Source organism: Trichoplax adhaerens, genomic scaffold, assembly GCF_000150275.1.
Source record: "Trichoplax adhaerens TRIADscaffold_6 genomic scaffold, whole genome shotgun sequence".
In the NCBI taxonomy this organism is placed as follows: Eukaryota; Metazoa; Placozoa; class Uniplacotomia; order Trichoplacea; family Trichoplacidae; genus Trichoplax; species Trichoplax adhaerens.
This window is the reverse complement of record NW_002060948.1, coordinates 318,344-339,651: the sequence shown is the minus strand read 5'-3', so window position 1 is coordinate 339,651 and position 21,308 is coordinate 318,344. Positions and strand designations below refer to the sequence as shown.

Here is a 21,308-nt window from a genome sequence, read left to right as displayed (position 1 = left end):
TTTTTGATTAGTTCAATATACGCTACGATCAAGGTCTTATTGTAGTGCTACAAGATAGTCCCGATATCGTTGACAGATTGGATCATGATCAAATGTGGTTGTTTTGTTATTTTGCATAGCTATATTGTGTTAATGAAGGAAATGGATAGTAAGTGCTGTATCATTAATAGAGTATATAATATTTTAGATTGTATTTCATCAGTATGATTGGGTCATGATACTTAACGGGCAAATTAAGATAATTTGTGTTGACAGATTGGACCAGGATCAAAATATGGTTGTTTAGTATTTTGCATAGTTATATTATTATGTCAAGGAAATAGGGAAGCAAGTGCGTTATCATTAACAGAGTATAGAATATTTAGATTGTCTTTCACCAGCATGATTAAGTCATGTTACTTAATTAGCAAATTTAGCTGATATACATTGATGATGAGCATGTATTGTAGCAACATTGGATTGTAGTAATAGACAGTTAGCCTGTTGCAATTTTTTTAGATAGCGATTATGGGCGAGTTTTGCTTGTCACCTGAATTTCTATCTCATGATATTATTTCTCTTCAGATGGACATTCTATCAGAAGAGGATTAATATCAATTTTTGGCATCCATTCGTATCCTACAGTAGATGATGCTCTTCCATATCTAATTGCATCGATTACTATCTTGCTATCATACTAGTGATTATTACCAGTTTCTACTTTACCCTATCCAAGATTGGCTAATTTTATTGATTCTGCCTTAGCAAGCTATCCCTTCTTTTTCTAATATCAATTTGGAAATACTTTAAAGCCATACATGCTATAGATCAGTATCGATAACAAATATCATTGATGGAGTGGCATGTCATGATATCCTGTTGTGCATGGAAGCAATGTATGGAATGAATTGTAAGATAGTGTGAGAGAGAGAAAAACCCAAATCAATCCAATCTTTTCAGTTGAGTTGATCAATAGATATGACATCTTGCAAGCATACTATACGACTAGGGAGGGGAAAGATTTGACTTGATTGATTTCTCTTCTGAATACTATTTGCCACAAAAATAATATAACAAAACAGTTGTTGGACAATGGATTTTGTTATTTCGTCATAACGCCATTATTTGGCTTAATTTTGATAGATTGCTAATATAATTTTATACTACTAACTAGTCCAACACTAGTGCTAACCTATCATAACATGGAGAGCATTCTTATTCATTAGGGTACATGGCTTGATTTGTATTATTCGGCAAAAGTTCAAACCACGCTCCCTTTTCGCAACCGACGTAATCGTTTCTATATGAAACAATTAGGACAATTCTTTTACTGTAGTGGTAGCCATTACTAGAGTCTATTATAGGAATGTATTCTCTAGTCTATAGAAGGTAATAAGGGCCAGTCTGGGTTATCCTTCTTTTTTTTTTCATCCATATTGTGTATTAATCGACAACTTGGACATTGTACTCTTTATATAGCATTTGGTCTGGTGCTTGGTCATTCTTTCCTTACTCTGAATAATATATTCTAGTGTCTGATGGAAAATTTTCACGGTCGTTAGTATAAACTACCAGGGCAACGCATACAACAACTAGTGGGAATTAGCATCATCATCATCATAACATCATCAAGCTTAGAATTGAGACTAAAGTTCTATCTAGTAATATCATCACTTAACCATATTGTTACTCGCTGATAACAACTAAACATCCATTAAACGAGTCGTTATTTATTCTCATTTGTCATTTCAATAAAATCCACAACTACAAATCAATCGATCATCGAGTTAATTTAGTTTTAATCAGCCCTTGTTTTACTAGCACTAGTTTTATTTTCTTCAGAGTATTTCATCATCGTTCACCCTAGATAACACTTTGATTAGCTTAAAAGGTAAGCTATAGAAAGAGATAGAATAGCTAGAAATGTACTCTTTTTTCTCTTTCTCTCCCTCTTTCTTAATTAACTCTTATTTAAAATTGTTCTTCTTTTACTCTAAAATTCTCTCCATTTTAATTCAATGGTCTAGTCTACTTTTTATCTTCTAATAGTCCGGCCTTTTTATTTTAATATGATCGTAGATGAACCGATGGTAAGTGTTGGCATCGGCAATGATTGGCTATTTTCATCTCCTCTATCGATGTCAATGTAATGTATTGGCCGTCAATTATTAAGAAGTAATCATGGACGATAGCGGCTTAGTTGCTGCCTTGAAGAGAGAGACCAACGAAAGAAAACGTGTCCAATATATTAAAGAATTACGAAATAATTTACGCCGTGAAAATGGACGACTTCAAATTACTCAACCGTCTCAATTTTTCGACTTACTATCCAATATCTTGTCAACTGATGCATGGAGTGTTCGATTGGAATCGATACAATTGATAGGCGATATTTATCCGAGCCAATCGGCCTATATCGACAATCACTTGGAAATTATTATACAACCGTTAATCCTGAACTTAGCCCATAGCAAAGCCAATATTAAAACTTCAGCCATTGCTACAATCCATATGATTATGAAATCGACCTCTCATGTCCAATCTATTCTTGACATGCTAGCAGAACATGGAGTTTGTAGTCATATGCCTAGATTAAGATTAGAGTGTATAGCTGCATTACCGGTGCTATTAACGCATGATTTTATCCAATACGATATGTACGAGCTATTTTTTGGGCTAATGGTCCAATTGCAAAATGATCCTGATGGCGATGTTACCACTCCTATGTTAGGTGTAGAGAAAATTCGTAGTTTAATAGGTGAAGAGAAATTTACCTTTTATCTTAAACGTTTGCCTAATCGTCTTCGACTGTATTATAAAAATTTAACCAATCTGCATGCTGATCCATCGTCGCCTCTTACTCAAGAAGACGATCCAATTTCTGTAAATCATAAATCCAATGGTAATAGTAGTAAGCAACCATTACTAAGTAATAACATGAATCATGGCGATAATAACACACAAGCAAAAGATGATGAAGTAAGAGAAGAAGAAGAAGAAGAAGAAGAAGAAGAAGAAGAAGAAGAAGAAGAAGAAGAAGAAGAAGAAGAAGAAGAAGTTGAAGAAGAAGAAGTGGAAGAAGAAGAAGAAGTGGAAGAAGAAGAAGAAGTGGAAGAAGAAGAAGAAGAAGAAGATGAGGAATCAGACGAAGATGTCGAAGTAGGAGAAGAAGATGAAGATGAAGTAGAGAATAACGTTCATAGTCATAAATATCATGATGATGCTAGTAGAGGGTCGCCACCTCAACATGGTATTCCTCCAGGTCATCATTTTAACGATAACTCTCAACATGAAAATAATGAAGGTGACTTACAATTTGGTTTTATACCATCTCATCTTATTGAATATACTAAACATCATGAATATAAATGGAGAGCTAAGGGCATCGAAGAATTACATTCACTTATTTCTGGCCTTTACGATTATCAAAAAATACGATCGCATCTTAAAGGATTTGCTGATTTTTTAATTCATTTACTTGACGATATTAACTTTAGGATAGTCTTATCTACTTATGATATCCTTCATAGTGTTATTCGAAATTTAAATATATCTATTCGACCAGCGTTGAAAATACTCACTCGCGGTTTAGTTAATAAATTAGGCGCTCTCAGTAATACTGTGATGCGACAAAAAAGTTTAAAAGTGATCCTCTGCTTGATACAGAAATCATCACCTAAAACGATACTAGACATTGCGGCTACCAGTTTAAATGACGATAATCCACGTCGTAAAGAAGAAATTTTAAATATCTACATTGCTGCTATGTCATTATATCCACGTACTGACTTCGATTTAACAGCAACAGCCCAAGTTATTCTACCGACACTAATTGATCCAACACGTCGTGTACGTCAAGCAGCATTGGAAGCCATAGCGGTTTTAGCTTCATTATTCGGCCATAGTCGGCGTAGTGAATTAATGGCAATTGTTACAAAAATAGAAAATAATCAAAATATTCCTGGCCTATGTCGTGTTGTGACAACACGCCTTAATCGTAAGCAATTAGCTCGCGTTGATGATCTTGTTCATTATCCACATGCCTTACCGACATCGGCGAAATCAACTGGTAAACGCGACAACAATATGGAAGCCGATATTATGTGGATATTACAAGGAGAAGGGCCTGATCCTTACGAAAGATCTCAATCTAATTGTTCAATATCATCACCGGAAAATCCACGCGTTAATAGTGGCCGAAGGAATCATAGTGCTGGAATATCTCGTCTACCTTGGGAACCTGTCAATAATTTTCCACGATCGCCTGAAAAACCCAAAACAAATCGCAACGCATCGTTAGACGACGTAAGTTGAATATTTAACCCAGCAGTTTATCAGGCGTGATTTGGAGTACCGGTAGAAATATTCATTAATGTTCAAGATTTCTTACTCTACTTCCAACACAGATAAATTTGGTTTATGTTGCGTTTAATTCGACAGTTTAATTTTTTTTAAATGATCGTTTTGAACAATTTTCATATGATTGAAGTAAAACCCTTCAATTTTGACGATAAGGTTTTAGGTGGGAAGGGCATGCCATGTATCAATGTAGCCAAATCAATTACTCTACTTCACAATCTTTTAGGTTATTTGGGTGGTATTTATTTTCCTTTAGTCTTATTTCACAGATTTGTTTTCAGGATTAGTCATCATTATTGAATTATCCTACACTATTCAAGGGATTATACCCATTGGAAATGATTTAAATACAGTATAGTGTATACCGACAATGCGTAGATGTATCAAGACTACCCGTTAAAATCCAATACTGTAATTTTCATTTTAATAGCTATCATGACTAATAAGCGTAACTATTTGTCACAGTATTAATTACGGTATAAAATGAATTGTGGAAGGAAATTGATCTTGTTTAAACATAACTTTCAATTATACCATGATATTGGATGTACTACTTGAAATAGTTTAAATACAGGAAAGCAGATAATCCTTTAAAATACAATAATATCGTAATTTTTTCATGGTTACGAAGGGACTGAGATGCGTAACTACGCGCATTTATCAAGGCATATATAATAAAAGGAAAAACTGAAATTCTCCATCCCTTAATTGATCTTGAAAGATATTGTGCCAATTCACTATGATATTGTAAAAATATATTCAAAATCAATTGTTTATTAGGGTTGTGAGATAGATTAAAAGCGTGGTAAATTTATCACGGCTTGAATATAAAACGATAGGCTGGAATTAGCCATCGTTAAATTTGATATTGGAAGAAAATGTACCGTAACTTGTAAGCGTGATTTTTTTAACAAGGGTTAAACTATAAAATTACAGGCTGAAATTGGCCATCGTTGAACGTGATATTGAAAGAATGTACCAATTGGAATAGTTTTATTATCTTATTATAGATAATCCGTTACAGCTCAATTAATTTTAATGGTCATCGGGTAGCTTAGATGCGTAACAATTTATCACAGCTTAAGTTATAAAATTACAGTTGGAAATTCGCCATCGTTCGATGTGATGATGAAGAGGAATGCACTAGTTTGAATACAATAACTTTAATAACTTATTAAGATTTAACTAATTTTTAGGGCTATAAAATGACTTTTATGCGTGACTCTTTATCACGGCTTAAATTATACAATGACAACTGAAATTCGTCATCATTAAAAATTTCGCTATGTTAGAAATCGTAACTTCAATACATCATTATAATACTTGCTGATTGAGGAAAAAAATAATATTAATTAGAATTAGCAATAGCAAATTTTTACTATAAGGAAATGATCTGAATTGATAGATCGGAGAAACTACGTATAATATTCAACAATTAAAACAAATCTTTAGCAATAAAGATTGAATGTTATACATTGTATAATAAGTTCTAATTACTAGTAATTTATTGAACAGTTACGATAATGTTAAGTACTGCTACAAAAATTGATAGTAATATGAGTAAGAAATGATATCAATCTATACGAATATTTTTCACTATTACTTTCCTTCTCCAAGGAGATTTATAACAAAATCCATACTTTATTTGCTTAGCTAGAAGATAATCTAAACTTTACCACTGTCTCTCACTAAATAAGGTGGCATTGCACTATGTTGGTTTTATTCATGAAAAAATTAATTTTAAAAGATTTAATCAAACCATAGTAGGATATTATAGACTACCGCGAAGAATAAAAATGATTGAACTCTAAGGACAGCCGTTTATAATTCTAGCACTTTCAGTAACAAATTAAGCATATTCTCACTGATTTATAAAACATCCTTTTGAAGTCTATCGCATATAGTATTCACACTGAAATGCATACTAGCGCAATTCTAATTTATCCCTGTGTGAATGTAATTAAAGGTTTACCCTATGCATCAGCTATAAAAGCGGCTATCGATATGACTTCGATTGCTAAGAGAATGTCTGAAGAGAAAATTTCGATTACATCATGATAAATCCATGTACACCTAATGTAATGATTTCGTACATCTGTTTAGTCGCCAATAATTACATTTAATCACTTTATCGCTTTATACCACATGTAAAAATTGGCTACGCTTGATTTAAGAAATATTCTAACTCCAACATTGGAGGTTGATTTAGTAGTAAATATATTTAACAGTAGAAGAAAGAATTGTTTCATCAAGATTCATGAGCCAATTGTTGGTACAAGTGCCTACGCGGGTACTTACTCCTAAATAACTATGTACAATCATGTTATCGCTTTCTATTAAATCTAAAAGTTGCTTAATTAATGGAATGATCTACCTGCTGCTTTTAGCTTCAGAAGAAAGGCAGATAATTCTTTTTATAAGATTTATAGGCCAATTGTGCGATGCTTTTGTCATTTCTTTTAAATCTAACATAATCCTCTTATAAATACTACGGCTGATCGAGCATAGTCGTCATGAGTTAATTAAGAATGATTGAGGTATCGGACTTCATTGATCCTGGTCGAGAACAAGATAAATTTTGCTCTAGTTAATATCTCGCTACTATAACATTATCATTTCTTTTAAATTCAATATAATCCTCTTTTAAATACTATGGTTGATCAAGCATAGTCGTCATAAAGTTAATTAACGATGATTGGGCATCGGACGTCGACAACAAGATAATTTTGCTCTAATTAATACGTCGTTACTTTAACATTGGCTTTAATCCTGAAACTTGTTAATTAACTTACATCGTTTATGTTGGCTTGCCTCTATATCTCCAGATTATTTAATTAACATCTAGTATTACGGTTGTTGTACATTATCTTTGTGTACTTACATACCACAATTGGGCAAATATGTAAAACTAGGACAATTTATATCAATAATTTCCTGATGATTCAGTTTGTTCATCTTACTATAACACTTGCTTTTTTTCGTTGAGATCGACTTTCTTATCCGAGTTGGGATGATATTACGGCATTAATTTAAGTCGTTATCTCTAGATTATCTCCTAAAACGAGCATATCGAGAGTTTAGTTTATATTGTCATAGACTAGCCTTCTTTTAATGTTCACGGTTGAGTGTTTCTTCATATTCTATCGTTGCAATTGACTTTTTCCTTTCAGTTAGATGGAACGAGAATAAAATTTAGCCTGTGAATCTACAATTAGTTTTCTATAACGGGCACAGTGATAAGTTTAATCAGGCTATTTTTTTACAGACTAGCGTTGTTTTAACCCTTAATGTTAGTGGCTATGGATTAATTGTCTTCTTTGAGTGAGAGAGATGAGAAAGAAAATACAGAGTATTTTGCTCGCCATAATACTATCGGGTTATGACTATACTTGTTAAAGGATATCGTATATGAGCTAATAATTTCATTTATGAGTAACAGAAAGATAAAATGATTTAATGCTTGTATTTATTTTGGTTAAGCATCGCCATAACACTATCTAACATACAGTAGTTATAAACAGATCGAATCGATCAATATATACGAGTCTTATTATTAGATTGCAGAGTTTTAAAAGTCTGAATTAAAGCAGACAGTTATTAAAAACTCGGGATTTATCCGTGCGAATAGGCTTAAATTTCCTTCTTTCCAGACTAGTATTATTATTATTTTAGACTAAATACTGTATCACTGTCTATTTTATTGCAGAGAAGTTTGAAACTAATATGAATAGATTCAAAGGAGATATTGATGTACTTAACTATTGATCAAGGTTACAACAGATTTTTACTTTTTTGCCATTTGTCACTTAAATTCCCTATTCTAGACTAAAGGATCTCGATCTTGCTAAAGAAACTATTTTTAAAATATTGTTAATAATGGATAGGATTTATTAATACTTATTGTTAGCCTTTTCTTTTATTTCATCCTATATTGGAGTTGAAAATACCCATGAATTTTTTTAGCCATAGTACTAAATAATTTGAGAATGACAGCTTTTATATCATGGACATTACGAATCTTCACTGCAGCAACTTCATTACAGAATAGTTTTCATGCCACTTTCTATAATATACTTTTCATGAAATATATTTTAATGATTAGCTGTCAACGAATGATTTTGTGTTTACAACTCTTAATTCATCAATTATTAACTAAACAATTTTGCAATTATAATTATTTCAATCCATCAAACGGGAATTTTTGTCCAGCTTTCTACAATCGACTTTTCATAAAACAGACTTCAAGGAATGGCTATCGATTAATAATTTTGCGTTTACAACTAGTTCAATTCATTAAATTAAATAGTCTGTCATGGCGCTAATGAGATTTTGACAGCAACATCCGGTTTTCATAGCTTGAGCTAAGACTGATTCTTGTATAGCCGACGGCATCAATTATGTAAAATATGATTCCATTTTTAATACAAGCATCCGATCATACCATTTCAAAAGTAAAATTCTGATTTTTCAATGTAGACTCTTCTCTAGTATATTCTTGCAAAAATAATGATAATGAACAAGTCCATCGATTTTTGTCAAGATTTTGACTTCATGCTTTAGTTACTATAAAAAATAGATTGCATTTTTCTTTAGTTACGATTTCATTATTTTTCAACTATTATAATCGTCTATCATAAAATAGGTCATACATTAAGGTTAAATTTTATGCCCAAGCCATGTTTTTACGTTTTTTCTCCAAAGACGTACCAATTATAATTATCATCGGTAATTTTATCGTCACTGTATATGGAAAGTATTTATAATAATTAGATCTTTTCATTTAAATGAACTTTTAGATTAGAATGGTTAAACCTCTGGCACCTATTGGACAAAAGAGTCCTACCAATTTATTCAAGGATTCCCACGAGGATAGTAAAAGTGATTCTGATTTATTGCAGCATCATTCAAGCCTTGATAGCAGTGGAAAAATTAAAGACAAAAACCTGTTGGAGAAACACTCAAAGTTATCGTTAGGGCATGAAAACAGAAAGAAATCACCCACTACTAGTATTCGTGCTAAGAAATTATTTATTCAGGATGGCGAATCGTCATTAGTGGATAGAAATGGACAAACAACATCAAATGAACTATTCTATCCATCCTTACCTAGTAATGAATTGAGTGAAATAACCGATTCTACAGCTAAAGGCCTTAGTTTATCTAGTACATGGCCTAAAATGACGAATAATGAAGATAGTAAAGATGATGTAAATCGTGTAAACTCTTTAGATCGCGAATCCAGTCATGAGCAAGCAGAAGATTCCTCACCATTACCTATGAAACCAAAGTTAGCTCGTTCTGCACAGCGGCGTAAAAAACAGCTAAAAAAAATGCACTATGATACTAATAGCCAAGAATCTCTTAAAACAGGAAGTAATGCGTTAGCAGGTAACGACACTCCTGCCAAGGAATCCAAATCATCTGATGTAAGTCTACAGAATTAATACATTCCTTTTAGAACATTGGCCTAGTATTATAGCCACTAATAACATGGATTAGGCTGAGATATGTAAAATTGATATTAGGGCGCTTTACGACTATTCCAATTGAACCTTGAGCTTTTCATTATTATCCTTGAGTTGACTTAGAGCTAAGACGTTATTTTAACATAAAAAAATAAGGAATCGAAACCATCGTAATGAAATCTATATTGCATCCGTTAATGATTTAAACTGCATCACAAGTTTCCAGTAGCTACCCGTAGAGATATTTATAGTCATTAGACGTGGCTTCTATTACCACTTTGTACTTTAAATTTCTTATCAAACTTATCTAAGCTTGTCAATTCTTTGCCTTCTTATTAATATCAAATCTTTAATCTTAGCAATTTTGCAATCAAAACTAAGCGATACCGAAGTGTTATCGGTTCAATAATCCTGCTACTATTTTTTAAAATAATATCTTGCAGGTTAATCGAGATATAGATTCAAGAAGGTCCAATGCAGAATCAACTCGAAGCCAAACAGGAAAATCATCTATATCACAGGTTGTTGATAGCGGTTTGGGGTCGACGCTGCAAGATGGCGATGATAGGCTAGTATCGATTTTGAAGGGTGTAATGATATTTTTAAAATTTTAGTAATCCTGTACCTAAGGCAACGCCACTCCAATTTATTCTATGACATATCGTTATTAACACGAAACGAACAATTGCTATGTTATGAAATAGGAGCTGGACAGGTGTACGATCACAAATATCTCACGATAGCGGCGAATTAAGTGATACTGGATCAAATTTGAGCTATTTTACGAATACTACTTCTAATGATATTGCTTCTAATGCATCCTATGGCGAACAAAAACTTTCACAAAATCCCAGTAGCCTTTCCAATCGCAGCGATGATAGTACATCAAGGACCAGTTCTCCACCTGTTCCAGCTTTAGCTAAAAAACTAGCTAATACTGATTCCTATCTTCATTTTATGGCCGATTTTGGCAACTCTGAGGATAATTTACAAACCTATCCTTCACCTAGTAATAAAAAACTCAATCCAAGAAGGAAACTACAATTGCATGATGAAACAATAACTCCATCCCATAAAAATTCTAGCGAAGATTATCCAGAGTCCATATCGTTACAAGATAAAGACGATGTTATGGTAGTGGGCCATAAAATGTTAAATAAATTAGGCGCATCGTCTAGTGTTATGGCCAATTATTCTGCTAATGGCAGTGATAGTAGGCGCAATAGTGTCCAACAGGTGATTAAAAATGTTACCTTTTGCAACTCAGATATTTCAAAAAGATCAATTACAAAATGATTTATCATTCGCTCACCGTCGTTGTTTGCAATCTTGTTGCTATAGGTCGATAAAAACATAACCGGTAACATGCCGTCAGCGCTCGTTGGTAAACGCATGAGAAATTCGTCGCAAGATGGCGAAATGGAATCACCAGCAGTCAGTACTACATTATCAAAGGTAACACAAGAACGTTTGAAAGCAAGAGAACAACCTCGTCTTGAGAAAGTAAGACAACGAAAAGCAGACCAACATTCTTCTCGCTTATCCGATACACAAGGTAACCGATAGAGATGCATTTACAATTATTGTCAATTTCGACATGTAGGGTAGCTAGAAATCTTGATCATAATTTCCTAAGCTTTTCAATCAATATCGCCCCTTTCCTTAACGATTACAAGAACGATATTCATCGATTTTATTCCCTTCTTTTACACTATCACTTACGCAGCACCTAGTACGTTAGACGGCCACGCAGTAGGAGCTCGGACGTTAACAAAAAACGCGTAAGATGAAAAAACTTGATTTTACTTTCATGTCGTATAAGCAAGTACACAGATTATAATTGATCGTATAATTTGATTTTGGCCGTTAGATCTAATCAAGCCAACGAATCAGCACCTTCCGACGATACTAGCGGACGACAGAGAACATCTGCTGTATCACATAGTTCTGCAGTCAAAGACGGCAATACCGTTATTCCGGTTGAAGAGTTAAAGCCTGTCAGCAATCCAGAAGCGGCTTTGCGCGATGCATTAAAGAATATAGCAAATCCAGAATGGGAAACAAAACACAAAGGAATTACACTTATCCGAAGACTATGCCAACATCACAGTGGCGTATTAACTCCACAACTTCATAGTATTCTTGTTCCTGTAGTCAGCGAGGTAGAACAGCTTGTTGAAATCGTTCTAAGCGTACTTTTAACTCACGATGTAGACAATTCCGATAATATCTGCTAATACTGATGATTGATTGATTCTAGGTCAAGAATTTACGTTCACAGATTGTACGGAATGCCTGTGTATGCTTGAAAGAATTGTTTAACGTTTTGGGCAAACAAATGGATCAGGTATGGTAATTTCGATAGAAAGACTAATTTGAAAAAGAGTTTGTCTATTTACATTGTTGCGCTGGAATTTAATATCATGCTATGGCTTCATCGATAGGATCTTGATCTCACCACTAAAACATTAATATGTAAAGCTTCTGATACCAACGTCTTTTTATGGGATGATGCCGAGAAAGCATTAAAAGCGATGGTTGCTAAAGTAACGCCAACAAAATGCGTTTTTACCCTTATTAACGAAGGCTCTGGGTAACTGTTCAATTTCAATGATTTCCCAATTCATAAAGTTAAGCATAACCACTAAATTATTTCAATTCTTTGTCAACACAATACAGCCATAAGAACGCAGTTATTCGAAAAGCGACTGCAGCCTTATTGGAGCCAGCAATAGAGAGGTTAGGAGTTGGACGATTACTAGGTGGGCCGAGAGAAATTGCAGAAAAGGTAATCCCTGTCATTGAAAAGTTTACAAGTGAAGGCTCTTCGGAAACAAGGTATCGTAGCATTAACTGTCTGATGCTTGTGCTGGATTCTATAGTATTTGCTATATTTTATCAATTAAAATAATTTTTTATTCTATTTTATTAATATTCGTATAGGTATTATGCGAAGTCAATCATCTGTAAGTTAATACCACATCCAGAATTTGAAAAACATGTTAGGCGAGTATTGCCAGATTCTAAAGCCCGCCATTTAATGGATATTGCAGAAACTCTTAGTACGAAGGTATGCTGACAGTAATCTAATTTATGAGTGTATTAAGCTATCAACAAGCTAATTTAGACTGATACAGACTGATATACGATAACCTAGAGAGTAAACATTGCATTAATTCCATGCATTTTATAATCTATAGGGATTAGGCAGCAAGCCAACCGATACTCCATCAGCTAAGCAACGGCAATCACAAGCTAGTGGAAGTGTCACAGATGGTTCACGCTTAAGCAGATTTGGTTCGGCCGGGTAAGAATAACTTTCATCGAGAAGCAGCAATTAAGGTTTCGTAACGGTTATATTCAATGTCTACATCCGTTCTTACTTATTTTACAGCAATGATGCACAATCACCGGGAAATTCATCAGTAACTCGAACTAAACGCTCTCCAAATCGAACAGCAAGACAGGAATCGCAACTTGATCTACCCGATGGCATGCTAGATGATTTAGTATCCCAAAGTTGGACAGATCGATCAACCGCAATTGAGCAACTTGTCAGTTATGTCAATACCTGTAATATATCTTCCTTTGCGTCACACATTGTAAAGGTGGGCTCCCAGCAATAACTAATATTACAGAATCTAGTGATGCCTATTTGGCCTAATTTCAAGATTATTAATTGTTGCGATTAAATTTATTTTCTTACATTAATGATGACGCGATGTTATACAGGTCTTTGATAAGTTTACTCCGCGATTAACAGACTCAATGAGCAAGGTAAGACTGATAATAATTATGCATGAGTTAATGAGCTTTGAAAACAAGTAGTCTATAGATTACAGGGTAGATTTCGATTTTAATTATAATAGAACCATATGTTCTTTACTTCAGTTAAAAATAATCAAATCGGATAAAAAATTAAAAGTACTTAGAATTTTAGATCAAAGTCGAATGACGGAAATTAACAGTTGTCAAAATAGAAATTTCAACCAAATTAACTTTATACTGTTATTACATTAAGGTTAATATTAAAGCACTAGGAGCACTTCAAGCAATGATTCCTCGCCTTCGTGAGCATTTAGGCCCAGTTATGAATTCTGTGGTGCCAGCGTTAGCCAGTAATTTAGCTTCAAAGAAAAAGAGTATTCATGATGCTGCCTTACAGACACTTCATGCTCTAGTAACACATTTAGGTAACATTTCTCCTAGCCAAAACCTTCTATTGCGTACATAATTTTTAATTCAGAATTAACAGAATATTATTTTTGCATTTTTATGTTATAATTCCTAGATAATACAATACTTATACCATCCTTTGCTAATGCCTCTTTGCAAAGTAGTATAAGAAGTAAACCTGAAATGATTGAAAAATTATCAGGTAAATCCTCACCATGAAATTAAATCAATATAACCATCTGTTTGCTGTACTTTATAAAGATATAAATTTGGTAATAGGCTGATACCAATCGTCAAGTAAAACCTTAATTGTCAACAAATGATTGAATTATCATTTATTATCGATAAAATATAGACGAAAAGTTATATCAAAGTATTGGTATATCTAAATTTCATCTAGTTAATACACGGCTGTTTGCCTATAACCGTTTATTGCCTTAAAATTTCGTTGCGTCCATTAGCGGATTAAATTAGCCTTTGGTAGCAAGTAATTACATATATTCACCTATTTAAAAATTGTTTAATAATTATGTATTAATGTAACATTAACGTACACGTCAAAAACTAAGTAAGTATCTACTTTTAATAACACAAATACCATTCTTTAAAATTAGAATTAGTCAAGACAGCGTATGATCGAAAGCCTCAACTTGTTACTCATCATGTCTTACCGGTTATTTGGGATTTGTTGGGTGGATCAAGTGCAAGCGCAAGTATGCGGTCTGCTGTTAATAAGTTATGCTCTACGGCCTATTCATGTATGGGCAATACCTTGTTGGAAACAGCTAAAAGTCAATCGTTGAAATTATATCATGCAATAAAGGAATTATTGGGAATATCTTAGAATTTATTAAATGTTCATTATGAAAATTTTATTACATAAAAGTCCTATGTCTAGTTACAAAGACACTTTTTGCATCATGCTTACTACATTTGTAAGCATATTGTAAACAATGTCCTATATTAATTTTTCAGATCGCATACTGCTGTAAATATTGTATTTTGCTAACTGATTCATCGGTTTTTCCTATAAAGAAATTTGTCCTATGCATGTACTTTAATCCTGATTTACAACTTGCTGATATGTAATTACTAGTATCCAGGTCATACCTTTTAAACGGCGAGTTGAAGGATGTATGCTTTTCTTCTATTTTTTTTATAAAAACCAGCATTTCTTTATCAATATTCGGTGTAACTGATTGATTCATCACTAGCTCAGCAATTTTGTTTGACTATTGCTTTTCTTCTAAAGAAATGTGCCTAACGTGTTGAATTGTGTTGGATTTAATCGTCAGAGGTTTTATCTGAATGATATAATTTAAATTACTGCGACCGTTTTCACTCCGTAAATCTTTCAAGTCATGCTGTATAATGTGCGAGTGGTAATAAAGTATTACATACTTTTATATGACGGGTACAAAATGTCAAAATTTATCAGAGGAATGTACAGTACAGTACACGGCTGGAAATATTCTATAGAGCCCTCCACTAATATAACATTTAGAATGCTATAGGGTCTCTGTTAATGTGTTGCTCATAATCCATATAAATTAGTTAAACCGTATTGTCTAAAACACCAAAAATTTTAAATCAAAATTGATACGTTTACAGTATTATTGTTTATTGAGTTGGTACTAAAACCATATGAAATGGTCGGTGATACATTAGCAACAAAGCAATCTAGTAAAGATAAATTATTCATTTTTATCCATTTACAGATCAATTTTCCATTTGCTATAATGAGACATTCGGTCTCCTTTTATCTTAAGCAGCATGTTTTCCGAATGTTAACGAAGAGATTATGATACAGCATTTACTACTAAATGCACGTACCCACATATCTATACCAATAAACTATAGCCAGGCATGCTATCAACAATATTAACACCTGCAATCTTAAGATTATGGTAATGCTAGGAATTAGTAACAAAAAACGGACATTCGTATGTTGCAGCAAATGCTATAAACACTGTAAAAATTGATTCGTTATGTAGGATCAATACTTTATCAAATTATGATCACACAAATGAATTTTCAAATTGCCGAAGTCCTCTACATAGCATTTCATTCTCAGTCGAGAAAGTAAAACGACATTAATGATTATCATTTTTTGCAAACTGTGTATATTTGATTAGAATACAGTAATTAAATATGATAATTTCAACTAATTAGCAAAAGCGATTTCTTACAGTTTTATAATGGATAATTATAAATACAAAACCATTTGGATTGATTGCACGTAGTTGAAAGTAAGTTGTATTACCTAAAGAAATATTTGTATACTAATAATCACAACTGTATACTTATATCTTATATTTCAAATATTAACTATATTGTAATTGTAAGGTACATGATATTAGAAATAGTTATTCCTCACTATATACAAAAACTTAAAGCTATTGAAGCAAAAGGCAAACCATAAGTATACAAATTAGGATGAACCTGATTATTGTTCTATAGTACAGTTCCAATTGATGACTGCGATGTTTGTGAGCTTTTACATGATTGTACAGTACCCTCGTTGGCTGGATCAGTGTTCAGTGGAGTGGACTGTAAAAAGTGAATTATCAATAAAAAAATTGAAGGTTAGATACTAATTCATGGACAAAAGTGCAAATTTAATGCAACAATCATTAATAAATACTGCATACAGTTAAATAGGCCGCCTTATTGTTAGTAGTCTATTAAATATGTGTAATCTCTAGATGTCACGTTCTACAGTTGAGTACTAACAATGTTTGGTCTAATCCAAATAGTAATTTGACCATCTTGGCTAGCACATGTTATACAATCTTCCGTGAAGGCTAAAGACGTAACACGTTCATGAGCGATTTTCCTTGCTACTATTGGTTCAATTAATGGAATTTCGGTAATACTTGGGCATTGATATTGTATGTTAATTGAAGTTGATTCTTTACTTTCAACTTTCTCTTTCTGCGGATGAATTTTACCAAAAGGGTGCTTTTTCCTACCGGTACCAAAGCGTTTATCCCATTTATCCTTTTTCTCTTTCTTTTCTTTTTCAGGTTTATCTTTCAGGAAGCTGTTACTTTTAGACAAGTGCGGTGATACTTTCAAATGCGAGTTACTATTACTATTACTACCATTATTATTAGTAGTAGTAGTAATGGAAGTATTATTGTTGTTATTATTATTATTGCTGTTATTACTGTTATTATGACTATGATCTGATTTATTATTAGAGCTTGAGCTATCTGATTTATTTGAATAGTCGCTAATTCCATCAATTTTTAAATCGTTGATAGAAGCTCTAGAGATAGTATTAGAATTACTATTTGTGTTAGAGTTAACAGTAACCGTTTGAGGCTGTTTCCTGTGTCTTTCAGAAGTGAGGATATCCTCTCCGATATCCCATAACAGGAATTGGGTATCTTGTCCGACAGAACCGATACGATATGATAGCACATTGGAATTTTCAACCTCGTTGCTACCGTTTCTATGACAATTTACATTTGCTTCATCCTCGCTACCACTGAAGCTAGCATCATCTCTATTAGTAACAAAAATAGTATAGGGATCAAAAGCTACAGCGTTCACCCATGAGCGATGGCCATCACATCTTGCGATAACTACACCTTCAGTAAATGACCAAACCGTAACAAGATCATCTTCACCACCAGTTGCGACGCACTTGCCATCTGAGCTCCAAGCTACACACAGTAATCCTCCAAAGTAACTTTTCATAGTTGATATAACAGTATTTGTTTCGTAATTGATCACTCTCATAAATCCATCTTGGCTCACCGTGGCTAAGTGACGGCAGTCTGGCGAAAAAGCCATGTCATTCACAGCACCTTTACCAATGGTCCACTTATAAATAGGATTACGCTGCTGCAATTTGCTTTTGCTTGTATATACACTGAAGTCATCGCTTTCTTTAACAACTGAATATGTTATAGGTCCATTGCTGCACGGCAAATTATCATCATACATATATATATTTCCACTAAAGTAAGATGCTATAAATAAATTGTCCTTTCCTGGTATCCATTTAATACATGTTATTTTACTATTATCAATATTACGCTGAAACAGAAATTAGAAAACAAATTATTACCTAATGCATCTCATTTAAGCAGCCAAAATCTTTAAGACGGTGAAACTAAGGTAAGCTTATTTGCATAATATTTAAATAAGAAATTACCGTTAGTATATAGTAATAAATAAAATTTAAGCCACTTTTTCAGTATTTGAGTTTAATATAAATTAAATTATTAGCAAGCTATAGCTAATTCTGTATCAGATAGCTGCCAGGCATCTACAGCATGCCTTCATTTCCCAGGATCGCTAGAGTATTTTCATATATGTATACTGGTATACACGGAAAAAACTATTACACAACTAATTATTTATAGTAAATCCGTTTAAAATGATGTAAGAATTTGATTCTAAGTTTTTAAGATGCAACTATAATACAAATTTTCTATCACTTTTATGATAATTGTGACGATCAAACAATCAAGGTTGCTATGATTGACTCTGCTCTTTGTAATCATTACAACAGTCTATAGGTTATGCCTAAAGCGATTTTATGTATCTAATTTGTACTGTAAAAATACGATTTATAAGCATGGTCATGATTATTTAGTGTCATTATTTCTTATAATGTTTACAATGTTATCTTGGCTAAATATCAAGATATTCTGTTAACTACGGAATGTTACTACATTTAAATCATATCGTGTCAGTTTTAAAATAAGCGAAGACATAGAATTGCATAAATTTCTAGTAACTAAGTATTTTCATTAACACAATCACACCTGTTTATTTGTTACCGATTGCAATTACAACTTAATTCTTAAAAATAGATACTAGAGATAATTTATATTTTTTAGGTCCCACTCAACAAGTATATAAGATATAACTAGGCCACTAAAGCGGCTAGTATTATACTGTAGATATCATGAGAGTATTGCAAACTATGAATGTATAAGTTAAGAATAATATACTGTAGGACAAAGATAAAGTATTGGTCCAATTAGGCTACAAAAAGATCAGCACATAGAATAGATACCTTCAAATGATTAAAAATATTGACGAACTTTAAATAAGTAGCACTTACGCTCTCATTAAAGTTTTTCATAATTTCATATTTGACAACGTTGATTAGCTGCATTTGGCCAGTATTGAAACCGACGATTAAATTTAAGGTATCTGGGCTTCTGGTGATTAAGTTAAAGTCATGGCATAAAGGTATCGCGCTCTTGTATGCCTTTTTATCTAAGATTTTGTTATCGGTATCCTGCTAATGGTAAAAATATCACGTAAATATAACGATGGTTCATTAAAACGTTAACTACTAATTATAATTATAACTATTAGCAAAGAAATTGAATTCATGATTCCTATCGCTAGAAGTCAGTTATCAGTAAGTGAATTACTACTAGATTGGCTAAAATATTACAAGGACCAGGGATAATTTTGTAATTCAGGCAGTTTTGTGGTAGGGATACTATGTATATTTTGTATTGTATCTCATATTTTCATGCCAGATACAAAGTTGTAGACGCAATGTTATGATATCGTAGTAACACTTACAGTAGTCCCTCAACTTAGCTGTTGATTTTAGGGTACAATTGTTCAATAACAAATACAACAGCGTTATTAGGGACAACTTTGCTCTATATGCACTGAATTCTAACGGCGGTTAAGACATAGGTGTACCGAAAAAAGTCTACTATATTAGTACAAATACGCGAAATTGTGTACACGTATAACGAATATATTTAGTAGAGAAATTTATGTTGTCACGCTGGTGAAATACACACGTACGATTACTGGGGTAATTTGAGGCTTTAGGAGTCGTGGTTTTAATTACAGTACTTTGTTAGAAAGTCGATTTACCGTCAGTGAAATTGGAAAGCTTTTTCTAAATATGGGGAATTGTTGGAATAGCTATTCTAGTTTATGTAATTGAAATTTATGGAGAGTTCAAAGTAAAGTTAAAATTTACTTAAATTGTTGTTAAGAAGGTTAGTAGTAAGGTTATTGCTATAGACGACTATAAGTAGTGTACGCGTACCCATCATAGTAGTATTAATAACATATTCGTTATCGCCTTCCTCTATACCGTTACTCTAAAATCACTTTCAATTAGATGGAAGTAATAGCAATACGATTTGTATAGTCAACTGTACAGCATCTGGTATGAGCGACAATTGTTAAGGATATGAATTATCGATTACTGAAATATCTATTAATATTATACTGTACTTTAATGTAGAAATGATGATGTAATGACATATGAGAGGAATTAAAAATAACAAATGTACAAAAATCACTAGTATCGCATGTTATTGCAAATAATCCGTATAGGTAGACCTGACGGTATAGGGTAATACTGCATTTTGGTCAAAGGCCTTTCTTTATTTTAGAGGAAGCACTACCGCATTCAGAATGATACGTCTATTACGTCAATTACAAAATCATGAAATGTATTTATGGCAGGTAACGCGAATAAGCATCGTCAATGTATTGAGTAGAATTGGATTGCTGTTAAGCTTGGGGACTGATTAGACTTGCTCACGTCAAGAAGGTGGGTCACAGTATGAGCATAAAGTGTACAATCGTTCAAAATGAATTGAATATCGAGAAGGAAAGGCAAAATGATGAATAATATTGTGTCAAGTAGATGTAAAGCAAATATCTAATCATATCAGACGCATGGATGAGAAATACAACTATACCTGGCGAGTACTTTCTTTATATGCGAAAGTGAATAACTCACGACCATAGTTATAGACTAATCTACCATAAAGGCCTCCTTCGCAATTGGAAGTTACCATGGAAAGTTTGACCGGATTACCGTGGTTTGTCTGGTAAGTAGTTTTTTGGTAGCTGTAGGACGCAGATAATGGCGATACTTTATAGCGACCTTCTTTGACGAGGAATTCGCATTTAATTTCTTCTTGATTATTGCCGTTACTGCTGGATGCCATCATCAATACTATAACAATTTGATAGAACCAAGAATAACGTTTGATTCCTTTCCTTCTTGATCAGTTTGGATCGCCTAACAAAAGCTAGGCATTGATGTGTAATTTGGCACCCGTAAGAAGGAAGGCAAAAAATAATTTTCCCTTTCTATTAGACAGTCTATGCTCTGCGGAGTTGATAATTCAAGGCATAGGTATCATTAATTAATAAAGTAGACAAGTACACCTTGTGCAAATAGTAGTCAAGGCAGACGATTTCTATCAGCAATATCAAATCATAAAGCGTTTTCTTTGCAGATTTCCTACTCATCCAAATTTAGAAGGACGAGAAGCCACTTCTTGTGCACTACAATGCTTGGTATGCAACATTCGC

General features: G+C 33.1%; 3 protein-coding genes across 3 annotated transcripts; 2 read left to right on the top strand and 1 right to left on the bottom strand.

The window, feature by feature from the left end:
* Positions 1–2,160: 2,160 nt before the first annotated feature.
* On the top strand, positions 2,161–5,597 carry TRIADDRAFT_57071 (uncharacterized protein; the record flags this gene model as incomplete). The annotated part of the gene is made up of 2 exons (XM_002113509.1): positions 2,161–4,284; positions 5,535–5,597. The coding sequence occupies 2 exons, from the start codon at positions 2,161–2,163 to the stop codon at positions 5,595–5,597; spliced, it is 2,187 nt and encodes a 728-aa protein (XP_002113545.1).
* Positions 5,598–9,140: 3,543 nt separating this feature from the next.
* TRIADDRAFT_57070 (uncharacterized protein) lies at positions 9,141–14,823 on the top strand (the record flags this gene model as incomplete). Its single annotated transcript, XM_002113508.1, has 16 exons — positions 9,141–9,764; positions 10,247–10,344; positions 10,508–11,039; positions 11,145–11,358; positions 11,530–11,584; positions 11,674–11,965; positions 12,064–12,150; positions 12,248–12,396; positions 12,483–12,641; positions 12,747–12,873; positions 13,004–13,110; positions 13,198–13,411; positions 13,536–13,580; positions 13,825–13,996; positions 14,095–14,181; positions 14,594–14,823. 16 exons carry the CDS (start codon positions 9,141–9,143, stop codon positions 14,821–14,823), a joined length of 3,192 nt encoding a protein of 1,063 aa, XP_002113544.1.
* A 1,871-nt stretch (positions 14,824–16,694) lies between these two features.
* Positions 16,695–20,938, bottom strand: TRIADDRAFT_26155 (uncharacterized protein; the record flags this gene model as incomplete). The annotated part of the gene is made up of 4 exons (XM_002113142.1): positions 16,695–16,891; positions 17,084–18,026; positions 19,063–19,242; positions 20,687–20,938. 4 exons carry the CDS (start codon positions 20,936–20,938, stop codon positions 16,695–16,697), a joined length of 1,572 nt encoding a protein of 523 aa, XP_002113178.1.
* Between the last annotated feature and the right edge of the window lie 370 nt (positions 20,939–21,308).